The sequence below is a fragment of the Phasianus colchicus genome, chromosome 7, assembly GCF_987193195.1.
Source record: "Phasianus colchicus chromosome 7, bPhaCol1.hap1.1, whole genome shotgun sequence".
NCBI lineage: Eukaryota > Metazoa > Chordata > Aves > Galliformes > Phasianidae > Phasianus > Phasianus colchicus.
In genome coordinates this window covers 316170-336800 of record NC_143442.1, presented here as the reverse complement: position 1 = coordinate 336800, position 20631 = coordinate 316170, and the positions used below count along the sequence as shown (strand labels likewise).

The 20631-nt window shown below is 35.3% G+C and overlaps 1 protein-coding gene across 12 annotated transcripts in view; it reads right to left on the bottom strand.

Annotated features, from left to right (window-relative positions):
* The window catches only part of BAZ2B (bromodomain adjacent to zinc finger domain 2B), a 101874-nt gene that overhangs the window by 14355 nt on the left and 66888 nt on the right, over positions 1-20631 (bottom strand). For 5 of the 12 annotated variants that reach the window (XM_031590852.2, XM_031590847.2, XM_031590846.2 and 2 more), the window contains 13 exons: positions 17730-17940; positions 16737-16829; positions 16568-16629; positions 15791-15856; positions 15004-15069; positions 14407-14451; positions 14128-14160; positions 12892-12957; positions 10324-10464; positions 8799-9053; positions 8212-8426; positions 6739-6813; positions 1505-1748 (listed from right to left, as the gene is read on the bottom strand). In XM_031590852.2, the coding sequence (XP_031446712.2) occupies positions 1505-1748; positions 6739-6813; positions 8212-8426; positions 8799-9053; positions 10324-10464; positions 12892-12957; positions 14128-14160; positions 14407-14451; positions 15004-15069; positions 15791-15856; positions 16568-16629; positions 16737-16829; positions 17730-17940 (1572 nt within the window). The remainder of the gene's footprint in view (positions 1-1504; positions 1749-6738; positions 6814-8211; positions 8427-8798; positions 9054-10323; positions 10465-12891; positions 12958-14127; positions 14161-14406; positions 14452-15003; positions 15070-15790; positions 15857-16567; positions 16630-16736; positions 16830-17729; positions 17941-20631) is intronic. The other 7 variants (XM_031590848.2, XM_031590849.2, XM_031590853.2 and 4 more) reach the window with 2 other exon arrangements.

Genomic DNA, 20631 nt, shown 5'->3' with positions numbered 1-20631 from the left:
GCTAAAAACATTATTTTATTGGAAGAGAGAATTCTCTTTGTGTATAAACATCTACAGAACTTAATCTTATACTCTATGAAGCTTTTTGAATATTTGTGTATATTTCAGAGAGTTTTTTCATGCAAGAAACAACAATCTGTTGAGTTTTATCAGTCAGTCTTTCATCAGAGCATACTTGTACCTTATTACAAGGTCTACAAGAAATTGTAGGGCCACTTTAAACGACACTTTAAATCACTGTAAGAGTTCCAGTATTATCCTTTCTGATTTTTGAAGAGGAATGCACCAAGCCTATGGTTCTTCCCTCTTAGTGTAGTTAAACATACAATTTATTTCCATTAGAAGAGCTTTATTTAGTTAAAGAAAATCTTTGGGGATAATGAGAAATTTAAAAATAATCATCATCCTAGGTGCTCCCAATTACTTACAACATAAGACAATGGTTTCATATTCCATGGCTCTAATTAGAGAACCAGAATGAAGCCTTCTAAAATACTACATACAGCACAAATGCAATGGAGTACTTTTTCTGGAGGAGTTATAAGACTTCCAGAGTACCAAACTGTAAGACTGTATTTAAGGGCAGAAGATGAGTAGAAAGATGTGGGATTAGATTCCAGGATATTACCTATTTTAAACTCTGAAATACTATTTTGTAAGAAGACTGCTATACCACTAAGGTATTTTCTTAGACTCATACAAAGTAATTGTAACAAATGCAGAGGAGCAGCAAAAAAAGCTGTTCCTACTCTAGAAACTAGTTGGGTCACTAATGAAGTGACCAAAAAAATCTGAGTTCACACACTGTATGCGCATGTATTGTTCAAAGAGTCACTTGTATTTTCTATTGCTTGTCTCTTCATGCAACATGAAAAACTGGAGTTCTACAGTCAATGTTACGAGCCTATGGCATGCTACAAAAACTCATTTTGTCTACAGTAGATACAATTCAGCTCAAAATAACAATGTTCAATGATTCTTCCTGCATCTCATCCAATATCGACTAGTAAAAGCTTTATCAACTTGTATATCAGGTACAACTGAGCTCTGAAATGTACTTTCTGCAATATTCATTATCCTAGAAAAGTTATGAAAAGGCACATGGTAACAGTAGACAAGTACTGTACTTTAAAAGACAAATGTTAAATACAACTTAACATGGCTTTTTAATTAAAAATGACCTCTATTCTCCACTAATCGAAACATCAGTTTATGCTCATTTGCAAAAATGCTGTGGTTCTCAGGATCTTGCGCAAACTCTCAAAATTTCAAGAAAATTAAGATGAAGCCAAAACAAGCAGAAAGCTATCAAGTAAAGAAAAATACACTCTTGAAAAATATTTATTTAAAAAATTTAAATAAAATGGATGTAAAATATTTTCCTTCAATCTTATTGTAAGACCTTCAGGAAGTAGTGCAGAGAACCCTAATGTTGTAGGGAAACAGAAGAGAAGCAAGTTTCAATTTACCAATTAGTTCCATTTCAATATTTAAAATCTCCCACCTCATCCTCACAAACTTCTGCCTTCTTTCCTTTTTTATCTTCTTTGTCCTCTTCATCCTCATCATCTTCATCTGCCTGATCATCACTATCATCATCGTCATCATCATCGTAATCACTATCCCCACCCTTTCGTCTCCGTTTGCGGCCTGGTGTTGATGTTTCCAAAGAATGCGGCTCCTCTCCTACTTCACCACCTCCAGTAGCATCTCTTTTGCCAGTTTTTTTTGCATGAATGATTCTAAGACTTTAAAAACATGACAAGGAGTGAAATTATGGAGCTTATTTGTAGCATAACCATACCTTTCTTCCTGTGTGATTAAAAGTGAATCATTTTATATCAAATTAGCTCTTCTGTTCTGTGATGCTCTACATTTTATTACCTGCTTATTGCCATTAAGCAACAGGAAAAAAATCAGGTTACAGAAAGCCCTTAAAGCTCTTATCCAATTCTGCCTAGAATTTCTGTTTCTTCCAGGTAAATTTTCATCACATAACCACTTAAAAGAAATAGAATACAAGAGTGCTATTGAAAAGTTAGTAAAGACAATTAGAAGAAAGAACTATTTATCTTCTGTTTTATGCAATTAAGAGTATCTTTATAAAACAGCTGTCAAACAAAAAAGGGAGTGAAAAATCCTAAGCTGAACGTATGAAATTCTTTGCATTTGCATGGCAACAGCAAGGTTGTTTTTAAAGTAATTTTTTTTCATTTCAAATTTCTGTGTTGGTTTTTTTTTTTTTTTAATTATTATTTAGTTATTATATATTATTTCCCTTTAGCACAGGCCTTTGGCTGATCTTTCCATTCTACAGCATAATTTCTTCTTTGAGAAGTCATGGTTACCTAAGCTATTAGGAGACTCAATCAAATCCTTATTTTTCCTTTTATGAAAGAAAAAGGAAACTTACATACCAGTAATTATAGTTGTTGTAGACCTTCTTCTTCTATAAAAACCCTATAAGACAAGATCCCACACAGCAAAAATTACAGTTCCACCTATCAGGAAGCTAGCAGGCAAACATGCTGAATCGCAGGAGGTATAGATAGCCAGGCCTAATCACTTATAATGCAGACCAAAAAATGCAACTGACTCAGAAGAGATTCATAAACGTGTAGGGAAGACAAAGATTTTGTAAGAGATGGCTGGAAGAAGGTAGGATGGGAAAAGTAGAACGGTAACGACAAACACAATTACCAGCACGTAATTCTCCCTTGTCATACTTCTCTCTCTTCCCATCCTACAACACAATATTCCATACAGCAAGTGGCTACAAACATGATGAGTGTTGTAAAAGTACTTGCTTCTTGACAGATGTACTCTGACGAAAGTATCAGCTTTTTAAAATGCTGATAAAACCATGCTAGTGCCAAACAGCACAGATTTTAATGAAGCTGTCACTGCTCAACTGGTAGTAGACCTCTTATAGCTATTTTAGTAATTCATAATATTCTGGATAAAAAAATTTCTCGAGCCTTCCAGTGAATTTGGAAGCAAGTACTATTTTCAGCTCTCGTACAGAAAGCCTTAGCTCGCTCAGTCCAACTGAGATGTCTGTCGACTTAATTTTTCAGAAGATTTTTTTTCTACAGCAACTTCACACTATCAAGTCCTTTTCAGCTGGACTGGAAACTTGTGCCTATGTACAGTAATTATGTACCAAACCAAGCCACAAGTCAGCTACTGAATTGAATGTTGTGTGATGGAACCATTTTAGAGACAAATCAGATTATCTGGAAGACAATTCACTAAAAAAGCTAGCAGATGAAGTTCAGTGATCAGGAAACGCACTCATTCGTACATCTAAAATAAATGATAACAAATGAAAAAAGCTACTTTTGCTAGAACTGAGAACAGAGATACAATTGGTGTTGGAAAGCACCAAAGGAGAAAACTTGCATGATATTACAAGTAGGAATGGAAATAAACCAGATATGCCCTCTTTTTATAACAACATAAGCATCAGAAAGCAGCTCTTTTTATACAAAATTGTGTAGAGGTAGAAATCAATGAGAATGTGTCTTGGAAAAAATGTTCAGATTTGTTAATATGGCATAATTTTCTTGCTACTACCTAAGTGCATGGCAAACAGAAGTAAACATTCACTCAAAAAACTTTCTTTCACTCAGCTTTCTTTCATATAAAGACCAAAAAGACTTCTGTAACCATAAAGGATGCTGTGAAGTCCACTAGACAAAACAGTAGGCAATACTCAGATACGTGACTCAAGCCTGCTCTTCCTAAGCTGTAATGTTCATCAGATCATGGAAGAAAAATTCACCTTCTGATTTATTTTTTAAGCATTCATCATAACTTCTGTGCCGAAATCAACTATTAGGAAATAGCAAGGAAAAGAAATTCTAAACATCACATTCTCTTAACATTATTCTTCTTAGCTCTCAAATAATGAAAGTTTCCCAAATCAGAATTACCTCCTATGCAAACTCGGGATATAATTCCTATCCTTAGGTAGCACTGCTTTTGATTTACCATCATCATTTACAGTTGAGATGGTCTCACTGGAGAGTAATTAACTTATAAGATGCATGGCATAATACTGGCATGTTAAAAAGAACGTTGTAATGAAAATCTTGTTCTGCAGCATTTCAAAGTTTTGTAAAGAAACAGGTATTATCCTTAAAGAAGCTATGCTCCATTTTTTAAATTGATTTTTATATTACCAAGTGACAAAGGAGATGTCAAGAAGAAGGCATGTAATGGAAGAGGAGACACTGAAAGTTACGATTATCTAGTAATAAAATCAGCTGAATCACCTCAGGTGAGACAGTCTTCGACAATATCTGTGATATAGAAAGCACAAAGATGATTTGACCTGATGAGACATGCTTTTTTTTGAAGGCACTAGATGCAACCTCACATTGCACAGAAGCCAAAGCAGATCAGAGTTCAGTTTCTGACCATAAATGTTATACTTATCAATGAATTCAGTTCACATCCTTAAAGAAAAGGAAAAAACAAGAAAGAAAAAAAAAGAGAGAGAGAGAGAGAGAGAGTGAGAGAAAAAAGAAAAGAAAAGCCTCCCTCCAGGCTTTTGACTCCCCTTTTTCAGCCATCATTTTTTTTATAAATCTTATCAACAGAATTTTTTATGCATGTGTGTATACATACATATAAACACATGGAGATTTTGTGTGTGTGTGTGTCTCTGTATACGTGTATATATAAGTATATACACAATATTTTTTTTTTTTCTTTTCCTTCTGATATTCTGCATATCCAGTTGAGGAGCTCATCTCCTCAAGAGCTGGAGCATAAGCATAAAAAACAATCCGTTCATGACAAAACCTTCTGACACATGCAGAATCTCTTCTTATCCCACTTGGATGTGCTTTAAGGCAATCTGGACATGATATGATGATTTACACAGCATACACAGACAGTCTGGTAAACCAGGCTGAGTTGATATACATCCATTTCTTAGTATCCTTCATTCTACTACTACATGCTTTCCACATGATGAGTTTGTGTTTTGAGGGTCATGTAGAGGTTTGTGTGCATATAAGAAGAGTACACATCCATTGATAATGTGGCAAGTAGTCGAAAGACCAGATATTCCTAAAACTATTTGGAACTGGAATGTTTAAAAACTAGACTGAGCCCAAATGGTTGGGGAAGATAACATACAAAAACCTGCAAGCAGAAAAAAGATCAAAAAGACGACTTAAATGGACAGGTTTCTTTTCAGAGAAGCCCCAGAACAGCTCTAAGAGATTATAAAAGTCATCATCTGACATACAAAGAGCACACTGTTTTAAACTGATCGATGAAGGCTTTTCTTAAAAGCTTCTGAGAATTCATCAGAAAAAAAGTGAAAAATTCAAAGATCTTGAATCAAGGATGAGATAGGTGAGTCAAGTCTAGTGACTTCAAAGAAGCAGAGAACGTCTCAGAACACTCCCACAATACTTACACTTTACAGTAGGATCAGCACTACTGTTAGCTCATATCCACACAGGAAGGGAAAAAGGAAAAAATAGAGGAATGATTGTAGAAATGAAGAGGAGCATGAGACTTTAGGGTCTTATTCCCCACTATCTGAAGGCAAAGAAAAGAAAGATGAGAAAAAGGAGGATTCTAATCTACAAGTACTTACAGTTCGATGGAGGGAGAGAAAGACTAAGTGGCCCCGTGGGGGACAAGGACAGGCAAGGGTCCCATTCTATTAAGGAATAATTGGCTAAATAGGACTTTACTGACACTTCTAGAACTATGTAGAATTACAGGATGGGTTACAGATGAAGACAGGAAAAGGCATGTGTACTATGCTAAGAGATAAAATGCATTAAGCCTGCATAGACTGGGATTTGTGTTATTAGTAGAGAATTTCTTTTTATTGGTCTTATTTTTTCCTCTACCTCCCTCTTGTCCTTCTTCTTTACTTCTTCCTTCTTCCTTCGCAGATACATTAAAGGGAAAAAAGGGAGAAACAAGATTAGAAACGTAAGTACCTAAAGCAAGGGGTTAAGGAAAGGATTCACCATTCCTGGTAAGAGGTGAAGATGACCGAGAAAAAAGAAAGTAGAGTCTGGCTATGCATTTTTACCACCTGTGATTCATGAAATTTATGCCTTCCAGCTTCCTGGTAGTTGGAGCCATTATGCTTGCTGTATGGAATTTTGTCTTGTAGGATGGGAAAACAGTGGGTATGAAGCTGAAGACACTTTAAAAATTCCAATTTTACCTTAAATAAAAATATCAAAATATCTCAATGTTTGCATGCTAGAGATGATCCCTAAGTATAGGGAATGATGTAACAAACATAAAATGGAAGTGTTAATATTATGCAATATAAATTGGTAAAATTTGATGGGTGACTGTTGCATGAAAACCATGTTTTAAAATGCCTTTCAGAAGGAACACTTCTAAGTATGGTAGGTCCAAATAAACTGATAATGTCAATCAAAATATGACAGCTCCTGTAATATTCCAATAGATTTCACTTTTTTTTCCCAAAGAATACAATATGGACTTAACTCTAATTATGAGGGGCAAAATCCACTGAAGCTCATGCTTCTTTACCACGTTATATAAGACTGGTGCAGGACCATTCTAAATTCACATCCATCTGAATTTGGTACTTCAGTTACTAACTTCTTGGTAAACCTGTAATGCTACCAGCTAATTTTGTCCTTAGAACCAACAGACCATATAGCAGCATATATGAGCAAATGCAAAAAAGCAATACATAGTAATACTTAAGGAAATGAAACTTACTTCCGAAGTTTGCCTTCAACCATCCATTTATCTCTCCTCAAGTTCGACATATAGTCAATATTTTTATCAATTTCACTGTCAAAGACAAAATAATCCAAAGGTAATTGAAATACCATTAACAGTGCACTTGCATGTCTTTTCCTGACAAACATTTACAGAGAGATTTTTTGTCTCAATAAACTATCTAGATAAACACTTAAAATACAAAATAAATAATTTTAAAGTTAGGAAGTTCCAATATTAGAAACATCTGTGCAGTGTGCAATGTACAGACATCAGGCAGTTTTTATTTACAATATGATACAAGTCTGCAGAAGTACGTAATTCAAAGAATTTGACATTTCTTCTAATGGCTTGCATTTAATGTGAAGCCTCCAACTGCATTAGCCAAAAAGCATCTTGCCCTACACACAATTTATCACAATACATATACAGTATTTCACTGGGATCTGTTACCTACAAACTAACATCTGTCTTCCTGTATAGAAACAGGAGAACAACAGTGCTTAGGTGTAGTAAACTCTCTGGGAACCTACATCAGAGAAATTCCAGACTCGACAGTTTAGCAGTTTATACTTGTTTAATTGATGAAAATAAAGCACAACCCAGTTCTGAAAGACTACTATGAATCTGGTTTTACAGTTGTTCATCTACAGTAAGTGAAGGAGTTCCTTGCTGTCATTAATTTGATTAAATGCACATTAACACTCTTACAAAGTACTTGCATAGCACTTGCACCACTCAACTTGCCATTTCCCAGCTTTTTAAAACACAAAGAATTTCTTTCATTCTTACATTGCACAAGACTGGTTAACTTTTGCAGTGTATCATACACCAAAAGACACAGAATTGGCAATGCAACAAAAGCAGTATTCAATTTGGTCATATAAGACTATCACAGTAAGCAAGCACATAGAGGTGTAGATATCCCAAAGGCTGCCACTTCCTAACCTTTCATCACATATTGCTAGGTGTTTGTATGTTTTATGTGACAGCTTCATTTACTTATAGAATGCTATACATCACTGACTACACAAACTATACACTTTCTTGAATTACTGCCACAATAAATTAGGTTTCATACTTCAGCTTATGATCTACTTTGCATTTGAACAGAAGAGGATTTCAAAAAAAAAAAATCGAGAGGAAAAGAGAGTATTACAGAATCATTGCACAACTCTTCTTAATTATTCCCCAGAATACTTAGTACATTTCTTTGTAATCAATCACATCTTCTCCAAGAACAGAATAAATTTTACTTCAAGTTTTGAAAGCAACAACAAAAAGCAGACCAAGCAAGGAAAACTTCTAATCTTCCAAAATATCAGAAGTATGTAAAGACAAGAAGTAGTGAAGCATAATTCAGCTTACTTTCTAAAAACATCAAGAAACATCTTGGAACAATCTGTACAATGTTTTTAAATATAACATTTAAATAGATATTTTTACATATTTGTTTGAGAAGTAACTTACCTGACTACACTTTTGCTGCAAGCTAACTCATTGACAAGGAAAGCTAGCACTGCTGCTTTCTGAGCTGGAGTATGTGCCTGAAAAGCTTTTGTCTTCAAGCTCTCTGTAAGCTCAGTTTGCCCACAATGAGCCTCCATAAATATCTGCAAAATCTCAGACACGTTATCTCGATTGATGCCAACATTCAGTAAGTGCTCCCCAAGAATAGTTTTAGCCTAAAAGAAGGATGTTTCAATCAATCACATTTGAAAATGCTATTTTCACTGCACTCTGCATTACTATTTATAAAATAGTTATGTGGTTTTATTTGCTTTTGTATACAAGGACTTCAGTGAGGATATTTCTTTTGACTACTCAAGTGAAAATCATTAATGGAGGGAAAAAGAGAAGGACCACTCCTTTACATGTTGTTAAGAATAGAGATAATACTAATATTAAATAAACAAGTTAAATAAGAAAAGGCATGGTTCAGGTAGACCATTTCACACACTATGAAGAAAGTATTCATAAGCCTAGGATTTGGGTTATTTTTTGTTTGGTTGGATTGCTGTTTTTTTTTTCTTAATTATGGATTATTTTTTCATTACCTTGTATCCTGTAACAAGTCCTGGATCACAAACAGCTGCAGAGACAAGCTTTACAAGCAAGTCTTGTACTTCTCCTCTGCTGTCTCCTATGTTCAGCAAACCTTCTTGAAGAGTACTCAGGGAAGGCACATCCGTATTCACGTCAAAGCCAAGAACTTTACCAAAGTTACGCAAGAACTGTACTATCATGAGACAATCTGAAAATGTGCTTCCAGACAGAACAAGGCCTGGGATGCGAGGCAGCTCTGGCAAAGGCTGAAATGGGGAAAAAAATAAAAAATCAGTAGTATATTTCAGAGGGTAACTTTTTTGATTAGTACTTTCATATGACCTACAGCATATGAACAATAGAAGGTGAAGACAATATAGGAGCTGCCCCCCACATCCCACCTATGAATTTAATATAATGCTGAAATACCCTTCATTAACGTTTATCTTTTTCACTTATTTTAGGAGGGCATCGACTAACTAACACTTCTTGTATAAGAAAGCTTTCAGACCCTATCTGGAGCCAAAGTACTATAAAAGGTGGTATTAAAGATCTCTGGGAGCAGTAGGGAGTGTAATTCTCCTCAGAAAGGTATCAAGTTCTCTTGATACAGGTGAAGTCCTGAAGGACAGGAACTAAAAGCACAGAAGCCTGGAAGAACAGCATTTCAACAGGGAATAATGGCCTGTAGTAGTTGCACATTTGAGAAAAGTTCTCTTCAGTCCCTATATATTGAGAAAACAGGCATGCATCTCAGACTAATGTAAATCAATTATGCCAATACACTTCAGGAAAAAGCCCACCTTGAAGCAAAAATGTGTTTTAACTAAGGAAATCAACACCACTTCAGAGTTTGCCTTATATTGTATTTATATATTTCAAACAGTAATATAATTATCCAAATCAACACTTGAATGCTTTGGCAAGAGCTGTAAGAAAAGTTCATATTTTCTCAAAGACAGAAGACAGAAAATAAAATGGCTGCTTGGAAAACAATGCCTTGCATGTTATTATGTTGGCCCACGACATCAAAGGCAGACATAGGTGGTGTGGAAGTAGAGGTTGAACCTTCCCACCAATATTACATTACATTTTGCTGCTGGGCAACATATGGCAGCAGATAGGCATTCTGGCAAGATGGAGACTGACATGCAAGTGTGGATGAAGCAAAGGTGTGAAACTGAATTCCTCCATGCAGAAAAAAATTGCACCCACTGATATTCATTGACACTAGGACACTTATGGTGCCCACACAGTAAACGTGAGCACGGTGAGGCAGTGGGTGGTGAGTTTCAGCAGTGGCAACAGTGGTCACCTCCACTGGTACATATTTTTACAAGCATAGCATGCAGGCTTCTCTTCATTGCTGGCAAAAATACACAGCTAGTTGTGGTGAAAAATAGTGTTTTGTAGCTGACAAGTGTCCTCTAACAAATACTGTTGTTGTGTTTCTTGTATCTATTGTAGTTTCCATAGTAATAAGTAAGAAGCATTACTTTCAGAGCAACCAACGTACATTTTAAACTATTAAGTTACCTTCTGGTCTGCTAAGCACATATCTTCATTAGGCTTCTTTAGCTCTTTTGCCATTTCTAGTTCCAGTCTTCGCTGTTCCAGTTTGCGTTCTTTATTTAACCTTTTTTCGTCACGTTTCTCTTGCTTTAATCGCTCTTTTTCCTTCAGGAGAATTAAAAGGGCAGAGAATAAAACCCACGACTATTTACAGAGGAACAATCTAAGAATTTGAAAAGCATTATTTATGTAATTTCAATAATTACTACAGCAAATAAAAGAATGCACTGAAGTAAAAGAAAGGTGGAATCTACACAAATAGAATCCCTCAGTTTGACCTGCAGGTCCTTGCTCAGCCATGCTGCTTTCCAGCCTCCTTTGCTTGATTTCTTGTGCTGGGAGACGGAGAGCCCTTGTGCGGTCAGAAAGGCACCTTTGAAGAGCTGCCACCTCTACTCTGTTCCTGCCCCTAAGGACTGCATCCCAGGGCATCTCATCCAGTGATTCCTTAAACAGCCAGACATTTGCTTGACTCCACCCATTCACCAGGCCCAGATTCCTTGAGATCACAAACTCACCCAGGGCATGTTTTTTCTACAGCCCATTGCCTCCAATCTTAACCTCTCTAATGAGCATTGGTGAACACCACATCCAGCAATAATTCACCTATGGTTCTTTTGTCCAGTGCCTGTACCAGGAAGTTATCCTCAAAGACATCTTAATCCAAATGCCTGTTTAGTTTTTCTGGATTACAATCTGTTACTTTTAAAGTTAAATTAAATTCATGAACATTCTTTAGTGTCTAAGAGAAGATTCAACTATTTCTCTGACAAACAGATGATATGGTAATGGCTATATTACTTCATCCTCTTAACTATGTCTATTTATTTATCTCATCTCTAGCATAAGCAGTCACCAGATTTCATATACAAAAAATAGTTTCATATAGAAAATATAAAAAGTAAAAAAATTTAGATACTGTATTTTAGCACTGACACTCCCTTGAAGATAATATCAGGGTTTTATTTGCAAACAACCTCCCAAGATGAATCAAGATGCACATTAATTTATCCTTGTCTACTAAAGGTGGACAAAGAAAGCTAACTTAGTCGCAAACATAAGCATCTTCACTGCAAATGTTTGTCTTATGAAGGCTATAACCTACTTCCTTCTGCAGCCTTGTAATGAAATTGAGTCCAGACTTTTGAACTAGTTATTCAGCTAACTTCTATCAGGGTTACAATAGCTTATGGGCACAGAAACTTCATTGTCTTTCAAATGGTGCTATGACTAAGAGGAATATTTAACTAGTTAAGGGCCTGATTTGTGTACTTGATAGAAGTACTTTGATAGGTACTGGTTTAGGTTGTGCAGATGCAGACTACCAGCTTCTCATGAATGCTTTTTTCCCACCTGTAAGCAAGCCATCTAATAGTCTTTAATTTATAAGCAAGGTGGCAATCTGAATTACCAAAAGCACTTCAATTTTGCAGTAGAAAGAAGAAGAAACACCTTAATTCAGTTGGCCAACAGACAACCAGTTAAGCAGTGCAGAAGGTGTGAAGAATCTTCATCACTAGTCCTCATAATACTCGAGTGGTATCAGATCCAGTTCTGATACAGTAAGTTTATATAAATGAAAGCAATCACCAGAAATACTAAGAAACACTTTTCATAAGCAAAGTGCAGCAATGTTGAAAATAGTTGAATGGTTTTCAGAAACAAAACAAAAAATCTAGATGTTTAGATGGTCAGCATCAGAAAAAATCTGAAATTTTGTGAAGTGAAATCAAGCAGTGTTTTGTTATAAGCTTAGTATTAATATGTTTTAAAAAGAAAGGAAGCCAAGTAATTAGAATCACAGCAAGATAAGGCAAAATGTTTGGACATAAAATAACACGAACATTTAGGACTCTACCACCTGACTGAGAATTTCAGACTATGTATTTTAGTAAAGCAAAATGAAGCATGTGTCTTCTGAAATGCAACAGTATGTTCTAAGCTGAAAAAATGCATTTATTATGGTGTAATAACCCTATCTGCATCGTTTCACACAAAATCTGCAAGTCCAATAACTTTGGACTGGAATAAGATGTGCAATCTTACCGCTAAGTACTGAATAAAAGTTGTTCAAGAAGTCTGACAAGTATGATTATGATCTGTCCATATACACAAGAATAACAAGAAAGAAAAAAAACCTTCCATTCTAGGAAATACTGAGGACTGTGAAGTCACTACACAGTTCTTGATGTCTTGTGACAGAAAGACATCGTCATCGAGGGTGAAAGGAACCTTCTGAGATCATCCGGTTCCCCCTCTGCCCATTAGAAAGCCCTCTCAAGTAGGCTGAGCTTCACAGCTTCCTTTGGGTCCTAGTGTTAAACCATCCTCAAAATAAACAAACTTTTCTTATGTTTAAAAGGAATTTCTTGTATTTAAATTTCTGCCAGTTGCTTCTTTTCCTGGCTCTGAGCTGAGAACAAATGACACACACGACTGCAACTACAGGTAAATGAAGGACAAAGCTCTGTTACAGATCACCATGGAGTGAAATACTGAAAACATCAAAACTGTCAGAGGTCAATTACTCACTTCCGCTTTTTTACGCGCTTCCATGGCTTTCATAAGCATCATATGTTGTCTTCTCCTCTCTCGTTCCTATTGAAGCAGATAAGATTAGAACAAAACTAATCCCACACATTAATATCAGTTAAAAAGTTGAGTGCAAGTTTAGCATTAATAGACAAGTCACAGTAAATACTAAATATAGAATGGCCAAGTCTGTGCATGTTTTAGTTCAGGTTTAGAAAGCAAAATACAAGAACAATCAAAAGCAAAAAGGTAAAGCAATGAACATGAAGACAGTGTAAAAAAAGAAGCATACAGATTTACTTATGGTCAGTTGTGATGCTGCTCCTTCATAAGCTGGCAGAACAAAAAGCATAATGGTTGGCTGGAACAGGTCAGTTACCTTACATCTGCTATTAGGGAACTTGATATTTACTTTTTCAGTAGCCAATTCAGCAGAAATTTTTAAAATGTTTGTTCTAAATATTGCAAATATTAACATTTTTATGATCAAGCAAAAATTAGATGAATTTTTGCAGCCCCAGATCAGTTCTAAACAAGCTAATGGTGGCACATATACATACATGCACTGAATTTATTGATGTCTTTCCCTCAGTAAACTTTGTCAACTACTTCAAATACATTAAGGAGCTGCATTCTAGAGCAGTATGTATATTTTTTTCTTAAAAACCTTAAAAGCTGTAGAGTAGATCTTAATGCCAGTTAAGCAAAGTAAATTCTATCACCTAGTTCAGTGAGGCTACAATTATCAGTTAATGTTTCACTTAACAATTACAATGCTATTTACTCTGACAGCTAATTTGTTCAGCACTTTACAAACTTCGGAGAGATACAATCCTGACTTCTTAAATCAGTTAATCCAAATCATTGCTAAAATCCTCTGGATACATTCCCAACGAATGGGACAATGCTTAGAAAATTATTCATGTGACAACCTACTTATGTTTGCATTTGTTATTCCCTGATTTTATACATTAGTCCAACGTACATTGGGACATCAGCAACACAGATTACAGTTTAGAAAGTCATTTATAGATTGTCACATTCTATTTATATGTTTGAGACATCTTTTTTTTTCTTAACAGACAAGACAAGCAGATGTATGCAATGCACTGCGCTGTAAAGCCATGCAGCAGTATGTAATATGACAGCAGCCAGTGCTACATTTTATGCATTGCTATGACAACCATATCACAACCAAATCACAATGCGGTGTTAGATGTACAAAAATAAACATACCCATACCATATCTAGTCTATGCCTCTCCAACTCCTGGTAGAAAGAGTTGGCACAGTATTATGAAACAGAAATCACAAAGTCATAAAACCACTTTAAAATCCCCCAAAAGACCCCAATACCAAAGCAAGCAACAAATCATAAGATGAAAGAAAAAATGTGCAGGAATCAAACCCAAAAATTTTAAAAGGGCATATTTTAAAGATTTTTATCCCCCATACAGCTTAAGTACTGGTTTATAATTGGCATTCTGCCTGCTTGGTCAACTAAATGCATACTCACCTGGTGCTTGAGAAGAACAGCTTGTTGCCTTCGCATCTCTTTTTCCTTAAACAAAAGAAATGTATTTAATGTATCAAAACGTACATCCCAATATGCACATGTATAATGAAACTGCACATCCCAACAAAAATTTTATTTCATATATCGGCTACAGAAGAGTAATTGCACGTATTCTGAGTTGGGAATTCAGTGTTAAAGTACACCAAGAACAAACACTAAAGCAGTAAGAGAAGTGCACATATGAACTATTTCTTCCAGGGAAAAAGCAAAATGTTTTTATACAGTGTGCTTGAAAAAATATTGTGAATAATGCTGCTGTACAAGTATTTCAAGTTATGCAAACCAAATATTACGTAAGAAAAACTTCAAGTAACAGTATACAAAAATAGCATCTGCATAAATGTGCTTTTCTGTCTTTGTGTACATCACTTACATCTACAAGATGGTGTATGTTACACATCTAAAAAACATATATATTCTAACAAATGTATTCCTGTCATATCTATTCAGTTCCATACTCAGTGAATAATAGCTCCTGATTTTCTCTATTAACATGTTATTAAAAATAACTCACATCTGCAGCAGATCTAAACTAACCTTTATTCGTTTTTCAGCCTCCAGTAATTTAGCATTTGCTGCTTCTTCTTTCTTCTTCTTTTTTGCCTGTGCACGCAAAATAGATCACTCAACAAGAACATCACAATTTGAAAATAATCTGTCTAGAAATAAATTACATCTTAAAGCATTTGAAGTGACATTATATATTAAGAATACATTCCAAGGAATTTCTTCCTCACGTCGCATAATTATTCATAATTGATTTTAATTCTTCATTTGGCTCTTATAACTATCAAAATCAGAACACAGAAAAAAGAAAATATAAGTACCAAAAAGATGAAACTATTATTAGTAAACTTGAGAACTAGCAACCTATCTCTGTTACTCTATTATGATACCAGCATAGTATGCAGGTATAATACATATTTTGCAGCACATGTATTTCTATAAGTGTTTTAAAACTGCTGCATTTCATTCAGTGTATGGCATGATCCTGTGTTAACATCCTAATACTGTGAAGTTACACAGCTGAAGTTAGCAGCTTAACTATCCTATTTCTATTGGTTTTTGGATAACAAGACTATTTGTGCAGGAAGTAAGGAACTCATGAGTATTTCCAAGATTTGATTTTAAGTTAGATTTATTTCTATTCTTTTTTTTTTTTTCTTGTAAGATGAAATATTCAATAACAGAATTTTTTTTATCTGACCCCCTAAGTGCATGTTGTTAGACCTGCTTACTTGGTTACACTACTCGCTACATGTGTGACTCCTAAAGGACAGCATTCTTAAAAAAAGAATTGTATTATTTGAGCCATTATGTCTACCTCTAAAATTTGTTGAGCTCGAAGTTCTTTCTCCATTCTGATTTGCTGGATACGCTTAATCTTTTCCTACAAAGGAAAGAAAATTGCTTGTCTGATCTGATACCCCTGAAGGAACCAACACTCACAGCTATGCATAGATGCACATGTTTAAGAAGTCATAGCAGTATTTTATTTTTTTTTTACACCTTTAAGAGGACCAGATGACTCTGTAAGTGAACTAGCAGCATTCAGTCCTAACAGGCAATGGTAGAGATACCTAGGAATGAACAAAAATGGGAGCTCTACCATGAAAAGGGTAATTTGATGCAACCTCACCTAATAAGATATAGACATCTCAAATCATTAATTTCTACCTTTGTTCTAGTGATTTTTCAATCAATTTTGGGGCAACATGCAGAATCTGAGTACTGCTAAACCCAAAGTATGTCAACCAGTAAGCGTCACACCTGTGTAGCATGGAGAACACATTCACAATTAAGTGGACTTTAGTATTCCCAGATAGAGACTTTGGGTTTTGATAGATTTGGATGTCTTAATTTGTAGTGTATAGGAATGAATTTTCTACTTGCTGAAGAGTAACAAGAATAACAAGAAATCAACTTGAGGCAACAGCCTCAAGCATGTTTCATTTCACACACACACACAGGCTAAAAAAAAAACAACAAAAACTACAGAAAAAAAAATCAAGCTAAGCAAACTTGTAAATTTTATTTAGAGCTTTAAAAATATATTCTATATTATGAAATACTAAAGAGTTAATTAGCAATCTCAATTTACCTGCTGCTTCATTATCTTTATCTGCTCTTTTTGCTTTCGCTTTTCCTCAGCTGCCATAATAGCTTTAAAAAAAAACAAATGAAAAATTAGTATCAGCAGAAAATGATGAAGGACAGATAACTTCACATCCATAGTTTTCAAAGTAACCTCTCACAGGTCTGATGCATACCTTGCTGTTTTTTGGCTTCTTTGGCAGCTCGAGCTTGTTCCTGCTTCTGGAGTTTTCTCAGTAGCTTTATCTGTGCTGCTTGTCTAGCTATTTCTGTTACAACAAGGAAAAAGTTCATAAAAACAGTTCTCTCTAACAATAAGGATAGAACTCATATTCCCATATATGTGTGTGAAGTGAAGAACAAGAAATCAGTTGATTTATTTTTGCATGTTTTATCTTGAAAACATTCAACTACCAACTACTGTCTGTGGTATCTACACACTGATATGAGCACTGTAAAGTAGGTACGCAGCAGAAAAAGAATATGAACAATTTCTACAAAAATTAATGCACTACTTTTGGAGAAATTTATCCATGAAGTGTGAGACAGCACCCAACTAATAATGCTGCTTTGTTTAAAAGCCAATTTCTTTCTTTTTAAAAAAGAGATAACTTGTCACAAAGCACTAGATTAACCTTTAATTCAGAAATCCTGGAATTACTGTTTTCCTTATTTGTTACCTAGTCCTGTTCTCTCCGGCTTAAATCATACAACTTTGTCCTCTGCCTATTGAGATCAATTTTCCTTCATTCAATCATAAACATGGTGTAGAGGTAGAGGGGAACATAAGATTCTCAGGAGGGTGAAAAAGCTAATTTCTAGTTGCAGTGTTGTTTGAGCTGGTAATAGAAACCACACAGAAAGCTTTTTGCTTATGCAAATTTAAAATAAAAACATAAAGAGCATTGGATGTCTGCTTTTTTAACCTATATAACTAAATAAAGTAATTACAGAATAAACTTTCAGACACACATCTGCGTGCTCACACTTCTCTTGATTCATATATATTTACTGATCATGAAATAGGAAAGGCCTTCAATAAAAGCATTTGACAAAGTTCTAAAATGAAATGTTGTATATTAGTAAAATACATCTCTTCAGAAAAAAACATTAACTCTCCATGCACTGACACTCTCATGTGTTTGTGAAAGCAGTAAAGCACTCCTTACCTTGCGCCTGTAGCTTTCTTAAAAGCTTCGCATCAGTGTTGTCTAGAAATTCAGTGCTTCCAACGTTTGGAGGTCGGCCTTTGCGACGTCTCATTCTTGATTCCTCTCTAGAATGCTGTCTGTCTGGATTTGGTGGTCGTCCTCTACGCCCTTCCATAGCTCTGATGCAGGGAATGACTTCCTCTTCCTTCAGAAGACACCACTGCACGCCCTTTTAATTGACACATTTCACACAGAAGTATTATAAACACAGAATCAAAAAAGAAAAGACATCTGAGAACAAGAATAGCGTATGCTTTTGTAAGATAAAAATAAAATATAAATATATGTTTTAATATATATTAAACCCTTCTATATACATAAAGTTCTAATGAATTATATATAGAGAGCAGCTGGGATGGACTATCTGAGCCGTACAACGTTTCAGTGATGCACAGAAATGTTATATTGACAGCTTATCACTACAGAGCATTTCACAACTATACTACGATGCAAGATATTGAAATCTACTCAGTGGCATTCACAAAATTACACAGCAGCAGCACCACTGATGCATTACTTTTAATTATTTTAGGCCACACTACTTAATGCTCTACTCACGTTTAAGCAGAAACAAATTCGTCCATATAAACCAAAAAATAACTGCACTGCTTTCAGAGAATCCACTGCTCCATGCAAATGAAAAAAAGTCAACGTATGGATCACTGTCCTCCAGTTTAAAGTACTGACAGAAACTTTGTCATAAAGAAGAACAAAATGAAGTGGTCCATCCACAAAAACTGCTTTGTGTGCTGTGTATCTTAGTTTTACAACAACTGCGCCAAAAAAAGCAGGTTCATTTTAAGTCTGAAGTATTTAGTACAACTTAGTTCTTCCTCTCTTGTGCAAGAAAATTTCTGCACCAAACTGAATTGAAAGAAATCGGAAGCTTGTAACTTTTCATGCTCTGTCTTAACCAGAAGCTATAGAAACTACATTTTCCAACTTAATAAAGCATGAAGCAACTTGTTCAACCACTTCTTTCACTATGAATACTATTTCTTCATGCAGTCTCAAAAGCAAACATTGAAATACTTTGTTAGAAAAAGCTGTCCTTCAACTGTAGCTACTGAGTGTAACAGTAGCTCAGCCTACAGATCCTGACTTAACACCCACTACGTCACAACTGTATCCAGGCTGGATGGGCTGTCAGCAACCCGGTGTGTGTCCCTGCCTACAGCAGGGGCTTGGAACGCGGTGATCTTAAAGGTCCCTTTACATAGAAACTACTCTCATGTTTCTATGTAACAGATTTTATCATTTTCAAACAATGGAAAAAATGGAAGTAACTTTTGGACTCCGCTGTAATCTAGCCTAGAAAGTTTGTTAAAAGATTTTGGAAATGTCTGTTAAATCAAGAATTGATTTTGGTAGCATATAAAACACTTTTATTAAATATATGTTCACAAAAAAATACAATTGCATTACCAAATTTTCCTCATTTGAAAGTGCATAAGTACTGAAGCAAGCATAAAATACATCATTGGCTTATTTTGTCAATTTACTTTTAATGCTTTTTGCTTATTCTTCACAATTTACTAGAAATGTTTAAGCCTGAACCACTCCCAGTCAGGACCATCATAAGATTACATCTCACACTCAGTTTACAGATTCCAAAGGGCTACATTATTATGGTCTTAAATACCAGCTGTTCAGAACCACAATCATATCACAGCATGCACAGTACATCACTGCAAAGGACTATTAAGTTTAATCACGTCTACAACTAAAAAAAAAAAGTCATTTTCTTACAAGAGAAGTATGCATTGTTCATTTTACTGCTCAGTACCTGCCTTGTAGTTTACGAAGCTGAGCAAACCAAGCTAGATATAATACCATATTTATCACGTAGACTAACATTGAACCTATGAAATTTCATAAATCTTATGTAACCAAAAAAGCAAACAAACAAACAAAAACTCATTCAAGAAACAGAAGAAGCTGCAGCCGTGGTTCAAGTACCTTGGATCCTGAAATGGAGATTTCTTTTGCTTTCCATTTAATTTTCTATGGTCAATAACAGTAATGATAACAAATGTTCAGATCTCTATCTACAAGTCTCTGAGATCATTATTACCACAAACTGTGGATGCACATTGCAGTCATGTAATCCTCACAGTAGAGAAACTAAAAGCTAACAAGAATAAGATTCAATAAGCAATAAGAACCAGCATTTCAAAAAAAGGAAGGAAGATTACTTAACATCTTGCCAGATACTGTGATTAAACATGTTTTCACAAGCTTGAGATAGGATTTCACAAAAATAGTTTAAACAAGATCCACTGAGAGACACTGAGTAGACAAACTACATAATAGGTCCCAGGACAGCCCTGTACCTGAAAACACATGGACACACATGGATTTATTATTCCTACAGGTGTGCCAACTTTATTTTCCCCAAGGCATTCACTGAGCTACTGCTGGAGACAGAACACAGGGCTCAGCACAACTCCTGGTCTGTACCAGTACGGCTGCTCTTTTATATTGAAATCACTGTGCTTATAGAGAATAGAAAGAAATTTACTGGATTAATAATTACTGATTTTCCAATGGTATCTGATTTTATTTTTAAGCACAGAAATCACAGCAAACTGATGGAGGTCATTCAATTACCTAAATCTTTTATAAATTAAGTGACAATTGAGGGTGTGGGGAGGAACGCATTAGCACATCGTAGCTGCACAATATTCTCTTCTTTCATATGGCATTGAGGAAGGAGAGTTTTCAACTGGAATAAACACACACTAATTCACTACTGAGTGTGCTGATATATGTCAGTTCAGAACCCAAAGCATGTTTCCATCTTTTATCAATGACTTCAAAAGGCCATCTGACAGTTGCCATGCTAACATCTAGTTGATAA